Source organism: Octopus bimaculoides, chromosome 9, assembly GCF_001194135.2.
Source record: "Octopus bimaculoides isolate UCB-OBI-ISO-001 chromosome 9, ASM119413v2, whole genome shotgun sequence".
Taxonomy (NCBI): domain Eukaryota; kingdom Metazoa; phylum Mollusca; class Cephalopoda; order Octopoda; family Octopodidae; genus Octopus; species Octopus bimaculoides.
In genome coordinates this window covers 15062676-15071450 of record NC_068989.1, presented here as the reverse complement: position 1 = coordinate 15071450, position 8775 = coordinate 15062676, and the positions used below count along the sequence as shown (strand labels likewise).

Here is an 8775-nt window from a genome sequence, read left to right as displayed (position 1 = left end):
CGCCTCCACTGTTATGGTCGGATACGTTAGGTATTCAAATCTTGCTGTTGTCATGTTCAGGGGTCGTCGATACCAATGCAAGTACAAACACTGAGGTGAATTTGATTGCTTTGTTTATAAATCTTCTGCTTCTAATGCTGTGGAATTGTGTCAATGTAAGAAATCGTTATTGTAGAAAAGAAAAGCGTGAGTGCGTGTGTGTGTATGATTCAGAGGTAAACACAACAAAGTGCTTCACAGTAATTTAGTGCTAAGGAAGCAGACTTAGGTCGAAAGTTTTGTTCAGCTGGAAGCAAACTCGGTACATCTGAGAAAATAGTCTTAGTGCTTTAGCCATTTGGGATATTGCGCCTTACGAGTATGTGTGTGTGTGTGTGTGTACGTACGCTTGCGTGTGTATGTATGTGTGTGTGTGTGTAACAGTGTGTGTATCTGGAACGAACTAATTTGATTGCTAGCTTACAACCGCCAAACACCAAATTAATGGAAGGAAAAAAATATATCTATTTCTGACCAAGCACCTGTTCTACGTAGTTTGCCTCACGGGATACATACACAATATTACAAACAACTGTATAATCACCGTTTGATATGCCGCTTATCGGCAGCCAAGCAACTCAACAGCGGTCCCGAGCCAAAAATGCTAACAATACATCAAAGACATCTTTGACCGTAAAGAAAATGACAGGCGGTATGAGGTCCGGTGAAAGATCGCAGACCGTTCATTAAAGGCGGCAAGTCTCTTTGACGTCGCCTTTTGACCAGCCAGTAACAATTCAATAAAAACAACTGAAAAGACTCCTTGAAAATTATTCATTACTATTTGATTTCAATCTTTGTAAATTCTTTTTTTTTTTGTTTTTGTTTCATTTACTCCTCCCTCGGGCACACTTGTTCCCCTTAAAGTTTTCTATACGGAGACGCAAATAGGCCTACAGAGGAAGAAAAACATTGATAGAGAGAAATATATATATACATACACATACACACAAAGGAGAAGAAATGAAAGCACGAGGTAGAGAGAGGGGGGGGGAGAAATTAAAAACAAGACAGGAACAGAGAGATGGGATGCTGTCATGTTGCTCTTATTGTGAGAGCTTGTGCTGTTGGGAAAGGTCATACTGGTGTTGTAGACAGGGATCACAATAATTGATGGGATGAGAATGGTGGCGGCGTGTGAGGATCAGAAAGTAGTCACGTCAGGAAGATCTAGCTGACAAAAGTTGTGGATATTTTCACTATATATTCGGTTTCATACACACCCACAGTTCGCTCCAACTTTGATGTAGCCTGCCTTAGTTCTTTCCACATTCATCGCTGTCATTGTACATTTGACTTTCCGTACAGCAAACGAACAACATTTATGTACACCTACTGGGTTTTTAAAAGCACCTATTAATCACTTTTAGAATATATAACCAAAGAGCTGTCATTCATATTGCCTGTGTTTGATAGCTATTTAATTAGATAATTTATCTATCTTATCTAGCTATCTTTATAGCTACGCACACACACAATCAATCACATCAATTGCTATTCTTTTGATACAAGTTAAACTATCTTCGTTATTTCATAACACTCACTTTCTCCCCTGTCTGTGACCTTTAGCGGTCTCTGAATATTATTTCTTCAACCCTTCATTCATCCCCCATTCATTCACATATAAATAAACCCAGCCTTATTTCCACACATTATTTAAATGCATGCTCCAGACAAACGGACATACTACTCAAATAAATTGAAAGCTGGACACATGCAAAAAGTTGCAAAAACCACATTGAGGTAAGTTGTTTTAAGATTGTTTTATTAAATCAATTTTGATTATATTACAGTGGGTTTATATATATATATATATATTACTCTCTCTTTTTACTCTTTTATATATATATATATATATATATATATATATATATATATATATATCTTTAATTTTTATTCAGCCCAAACTTTGTTATAACCGTCTCCAATGATAGCATACCTACACTAGTGTGCCCTGCACCGGACCTTGTTTCCTCATTAATTTCCGAAAAGAATGAATACTTTTTAATGAAATTTTCTACAACCACCATTCAGATAGTGTAGGATTACAGTTATATCGGAGTCTGATGTGAATATTTTAACAAATTGTTAATCGCGCATACATACATACATACTAACACACACCACATATCTTTAAATTGAAACATGAAATTTTGATGTTCTAACAAGTTGAAAAAGAAAATTGGATTTTTTTACCCAATTTTTTTCGTGTAACATCAAATGTCAATTTTTTTTTCACCGTTTAGCCGAGAGTTTTCTTTTTTATATAAGGAATGAGTATGGTTGAATAAATTATGCCTAATATGATTTTAATATTTCATCATATCAGAAATAAAAGTCAAAGTAGCCTAGGCAACATCTTAATTCTGAACAGAGATGGATGAAATAATATAATGTAGAGTCGATATTTTTTATAGTTAGACAAAGTGGCGAGCTGGCAGAATCGTTATCGCGCCGGGCAAAATACTTAGCGGCATTTTGTCCGTCTTTACGTTCTGAGTTCCAATTCCGCCAAGGTCGACTTTGCCTTTTATCCTTTACAGGCTCGATTAAATAAGTACCAGCTGAGTACTGGGACGATACAATCGATTTATCCCACCCTCACCAAAATTGCTGACCGTGTGCCAAAATTTGAAACAATATCAATAGACAAAAAAGATAACTAGACGATAAGGCGATACGAAGGTACGCCGATAACTGATATTGGCATAAGGCCCCCAATATTGGGGAAGACAGCAAGCTGGCAGAAACGTTAGCACGCCGGGCGAAATGCTTAGCGGTATTTCGTGTGCCGCTACGTTCTGAGTTCAGATTCCGCCGAGGTCGACTTTGCCTTTCATCCTTTCGGGGTCGATTAAATAAGTACCAGTTACGCACTGGGGTCGATATAATCGACTTAATCCCTTTGTCTGTCCGCTCTGTGTGTAGCCCCTTGTGGGCAGTAAAGAAGTAAGAGACGTTTGCACGCCGGGCGAAATGCTTAGCAGTATTTCGTCTGTTTTTACGTTGAGAGTTCAAATTCCGCCGAGGTCGACTTTGCCTTTCATCCTTTGGAGGTCGATAAATTAAGTACCAGTACTGAGGTCGATCTAATCGACTGGCCCCCTCCCCCAAATTTCGGGCCTTGTTCTTAAAGTAAAAAAGAATACTGGGGCAGGGAGATGGTCAATTACATCAACCTCTGTATTCAAATGGTTCTTATTTAATCGACCACGAAAGGAAAAGTCGAACTTAGCGGAATTTGAACTCAGAACGACGGACGAAATATCGCTAAGCATTTTGCCCGGCCTAATAACGATTCTGTTAGCTTGCCGACTTCACGTGCTTAAAAGTCGCCTATATTGGTTTCAAATTTTAGCACATTGCTGGCAAGTTCATCGACTCCAGTGCTCAACTGGTACTTACTTTATCAACCCCAAAAGGGAGGAAAGACAAAGTCGACCTCGGCGGAATTTGAACTCAAAACGTGAAAATGGACGAAATGTCATTAAGCAGTTTTCCCAGCATGCTAACGATTCTGCCTGTTCGCCACCTTTACCATCTTAAACATAGATAACTACTAATATTGATATACGGATACTCAGTTTTGGACCATGTTCAAGTTTTAGTCGATTAAATCGACCACTGTATTTAACTGATACTTTATCTATCAGTTTATTTAACTGATACTTTATCGACTGACTGCATGAGGATAAAAAGTCTAAGCGACGTTGGCAGGGCTTGAAATCAGAACACAAAGATCCGACGTAAGGAACCGTAACCACCTTTTGCAATGAATTGGGTAAATTTTCAGATTAATACCCGCAAGATTTTCACTAGGGTGTTAGAGTTTTAGGGTCAGGGTTAGTTTTAGGATTAGGGTTACGGTTAAGGTTATGGTTTTAGGGTTAGGGAATTCTGTCCCTAACCCTAAATCCTAAACTCTAATCATAAAACTAACCCTAAAACCCTAATCCTAGTGAAAATCGTGCGGGTGTTAATCTGAAAATTTACCATGAATTGTATTCGATGCTCCACCGTTTGTTAATCCACTGACCTTACTACTTAAAAACATTGTTTCTTACGTGTTGATCCGAACACACTACCAGAAAGGGATTGAAACCAAATGTTGAAATACATTAGCTTGACGCATAACAGAAACTTTGACATATTCATTATCAAAATTCATACAAGTAGTCGATATAACTAGTAGCGTCCGTGGAAATTCCATGGTTACTTGGAAGTTTTAGAGACGATCAGGAAATACTTAATTTCTTTTGTGAAGTGTTTGATACTGGAGATAGCGCAATGTTGATATAAGCAGGACTGAAGGTTGCTCGGTGAGCACATCTTTTAAAACTATACAGGGTGTCCACAAAATCTGGGTACATGGGGATTAACACATACTTTAAGAAATTATTATTTCTTATATTTAATTGTTTATGTCATGATTTTATTCACTCCATGTACCCAGACTTTGTGGATACCCTGTATTCTTTGTTATACACTTGTCATTTCCTCTAACTCAAGAGTTGTAGCCCAGGCCAAGGTAAAGAATACGCACACCCGGTATTTAGGGTTAGGGTTACACCGAAGACGGGTGGTGTGCGTATTCTTTACCTCCACCCAGAAAAAAATTGGGTGTTAAAATGAGGATATATGATGTTAATGCAGCGGACTTGCAGAGTTCTTAACACACGGGACAAAATACTTAGTGGTGTTCTGTCCGTTTTAACGTTCTGAGTTCAAATTCCACAGAGGTTGACTTTAGCTTTCACTCTTTCGGGTCGATAAAATAAGTACCAGTTGAACACTGGCGTTGATGTAATCGATTCATACTCTCCCTCAAAATTGCTGCCGCCCTTGTGGGAAGGGATTAAGTCGATTACATCGATCCCAGTGCGTAACTAGTACTTATTTAATCGACCCCGAAAGGATGAAAGGCAAAATCAACCTCGGCGAAATTTGAACTCAGAACCTAGCGGCAGACGAAATATCGCTAAGCATTTCGTCCTGCGTGCTAACGATTCTGCCAGCTCGTCGACTTAATAATAATTGTTTCAAATGTTGCTACAACACGGCGATATTTCGTTTTGACTTGCAGAGTATACTTTCATGATTTCAATTGACTACGGTCTATGATTTTGTTCCATAGTTAAGCGTTACATAACAGACTATAGTAGAATGATATTGTAAACGATCGATCTGTTTTCCAAACATTTTATTTCATAGTAATCTTACACAATATGTTCCGTTTTCTAAACCTTTTTAACATCCGATACAAAAGAAGGCAAAAACCATTTATTTTCGCCGACCGCTATTCCTGATGGAGGATGGAGTGTAGTGGGAGTAGAGTCCTCCAAAGGGTCCCATCAGAAGCAATCGTCATTACATTCTGTTCCAGGGTTCCCACGCGTGACAAACTAAGACTATGGAAATTTCCACTATCTCGTTTTAAATCTACCCTTAGGCCTCATCAGGTGGCACGGCTTGAAAAAAAGTCCGTCTTGCAATCCTTTCTTGAGATATTCTAACCATATTTCTGTGTGGTACTCTAGCTGTGATCTCACAATGACGATAAGTAGTAACTCGATCTCGGAGAAACTCCTTGAACTCCGAGCCACCCACCCTGTCGAGTAACGGTTCCTTCGGAGGAACCGTTCTGACCGCTTCTATTCACCATTGTACAGTTTTGGTTATTACCTAACATTCGTGACCATAGGTGAGAATAGACACGAAAACCAAAGTAAAACGAAAGGCAAATTTGGCTTTTTTTACCAAATTCTGTGGATTAGTTTTCTAGCACCTACAATTCTAGCATCCAGGGTACTACTAAAGCAGCGCGGACCCGAACGCGCAGTCGCGCGTCCACGCTAGCTAGTCTTGAGTGATCGTTCCTAACCCTGTCCCTAACCCTAACCCTATCCCTAACCCGCGTGTGCAAATGAATACGTGTTTAGGTTTAGGGTTAGGGTTAGAATCGACCACTCACGACTAGCTAGCGCGGACGTGCGACTGCGAGTTCGGGTCCGCGCTGCTTTAGTAGTACCGCATTAATGATGTTCCAATAACAACAAAACTGAACTGAGGTAAATAAACAGACTCGTTACAAAAATAGCCCCTCCAAAAATTTACCCAAACATTTTCGAATAACAACAGTTTGTATGCATTGTCCCATAAATTGTCCCATTTAAGCGCCCCTTCAGAAATTGAACCTCCTTATGATACGCCCTGGGAGTTCATGGTATGAAATTCATTGTCATTGCTCCGATTTGATCGCCAGTGTCATATATTTAGTTTTAAATGCGGTAAAAATAGGTCAGTGGGGCCCCAATTAGGCGGACCTTAAAAAAATAGACCCCTTCGGACATTCCCTGGGACTAGGGGAGTTGCTGCTTTGAGTTTTGTCGTCCTTGCACCAACGGTCTAGGAGGAGTTAACGAACATAAAAACGTAACATTGCTGAAATTTATAGATAAGATATGTACGTTGTATATATTGGTTATGTCATAGTTTACATGAAATTACGGGATGTCACTATCAACACTTCCGGTTTCTATCGGAATTTGCTTTCATCATTTTTAGGACTGTTTACTTTTACTTGTTTACGGCCATATACTGCACATTATCCACTTTTTGCGCTTCTCCTGTATGGAAGAGATGACTGGATTAGCTTTCGCTTGTAAAAGGGTGCCATTTACGATCCCTTGCTAACCGGGCCCACCTTGAGCTGGTTTCAGCTGCCATAGCTATGTTTTTTATAGGACATTTTATTTTTATTACAAAACTTCAACATACCTACCCAAGTAACTTTCGGGAAAATTGATATTTTTAAATGAAATTCTCTACAAATACCTTTCAGATGGCATAGATTTCGATTATATCGGAATTTGAGGTGAAAAATGTTTTTCGATGGGACAAAGAAAGGTTTCGGATATTTCACTCGAGTCTATTTTGTTTCTCCATAACTTTCAGTTTCCGTCTACCAAATCCGCTTAAGGTTTTTGTCGGCCCGGGGCTAAAGTAGAAGATACTAAAGCTAGAAGTAGAAGACACTTGTCTAATCTGTTTTGCGGTGGGACTGAACACGGAACTATATGGTTGAGAAGCAAGTTTCTAACCACACAGTCACGCCTGCGTCTATGTTTCTGGATACTTAAGACGAAAAATAATCAATATTGGTAATGGCCCCGTCAAATGACCGAAAGAATCCGTAGTCTACACCAGTGCTCCGCAACCGGTATGCCGCGGCACTCTGGTGTGCCACAGTGTAACCTGAATATAATTTTTTTCCCCCATGCTTTTAGCTATATTTTTAGTTCAGGTGTGCCGCTGAATTTTGAAAAGAATATAAGTGTATCGCAAGTGAAAAAGGTTGTGGAGAACTGGTCTGCACTGTGAAATAACCTGATCTTAGCTAAGATTAGCCTTGCACGCTAAACTGGCACCGAAATATGTTCACATCCTAAATGCACGAACACATTCGCGAATTTAATTTGGGTGATCCTTCAGTTTATGGCTCTACTTTCACTTTCGTCAATCTGTAGATCTTATGTTGGTTTGCCAGCCGGCAATTATTATTATTTTTTTTTTTTTGTAATTTCTGTTTTTAATGGGGTAATCTTTTTTGGCATGTAGTGAAAATGTGTTGTTGATAGTGACGATTTTCGAGTTATTTTGCTTTTGGAATTTTTCCTTATATTTTGGTTAGCAAAAACAACACGAAAATGAACAACATATTCTAAGCGATCTGATTACAATCACCCTCTCCTGAGAGTTCACATTAAATCCTTAAATGCTGGAGTAAATCGGGCAGTGAACGGATTGAACAAATATTTATGGGCGTAGTTTTGGAATAACTGTCCCCTCGATGTCCTGTATTTCATGGGAAAAGGAAAAGATGTAGAAATTTGAGGTGTCATAAAAGTAAATTGATATTTGGAGGGAACTTTTTTTCTTATGAATCGTAATTTCTGTTCTATAAAATATCGGAAATATTGGAATACTGCTAAAAATGAAAAGCTATTCAAAATTCCTCACAAATATGTGTGTGTGTGTGTATTTCTTTACTACCCACAAGGGGCTACACACAGAGGGGACAAACAAGGACAGACAAACGGATTAAGTCGATTATATCAACCCCAGTGCATAACTGGTACTTATTTAATCGACCCCGAAAGGATGAAAGGCAAAGTCGGCCTCGGCGGAATTTGTGCGCGTGCGCGCTTATGAATTTGTGTTGCAAGATTCCTGATATGAAACCGTGTGTTGAAACATTGTTGTATTTCGGGATGGTCATTTTTTTTTTTTTTTTACTTTGCCAAATAAACACACACTATGTATTCGTTCTTCACTTGTTTATTACTGTTCTTATTCTAACTCCTGCCATTGTCCAGAAATCTTTCGTTACACATCTTATTCTTTACTGCCCACAAGGGGCTACACACAGAGCGGACAAACAAGGACAGACAAAGTGATTAAGTCGATTATATCGACCCCAGTGCGTAACTGGTACTTATTTAATCGACCCCGAAAGGATGAAAAGCAAAGTCGACATCGGCGGAATTTGAACTCAAAACGTAACGGCAGACGAAATACCGCAAAGCATTTCGCCCGGCGTGCTAACGATTCTGCCAGCTCGCCGCCTTACACATCTGTGACCTCTTCAGCACGAAGATGGAAAGTGTCGCTGAAGAGGTCCCATGTGTGACGGCAGATTTCCTGACAGTGGACATGAATTAGAATAAGGACGGTAAT

The 8775-nt window shown here is 39.3% G+C and overlaps 1 protein-coding gene across 1 annotated transcript in view; it reads left to right on the top strand.

Annotated features, from left to right (window-relative positions):
* Window positions 1-1071: 1071 nt before the first annotated feature.
* The window catches only part of LOC106874618 (uncharacterized), a 16901-nt gene continuing 9197 nt past the window's right edge, over window positions 1072-8775 (top strand). The window contains exon 1 of the mRNA XM_014922407.2: window positions 1072-1782. Within this exon, the coding sequence (XP_014777893.1) occupies window positions 1700-1782 (83 nt within the window). The 5' untranslated portion in view covers window positions 1072-1699. The remainder of the gene's footprint in view (window positions 1783-8775) is intronic.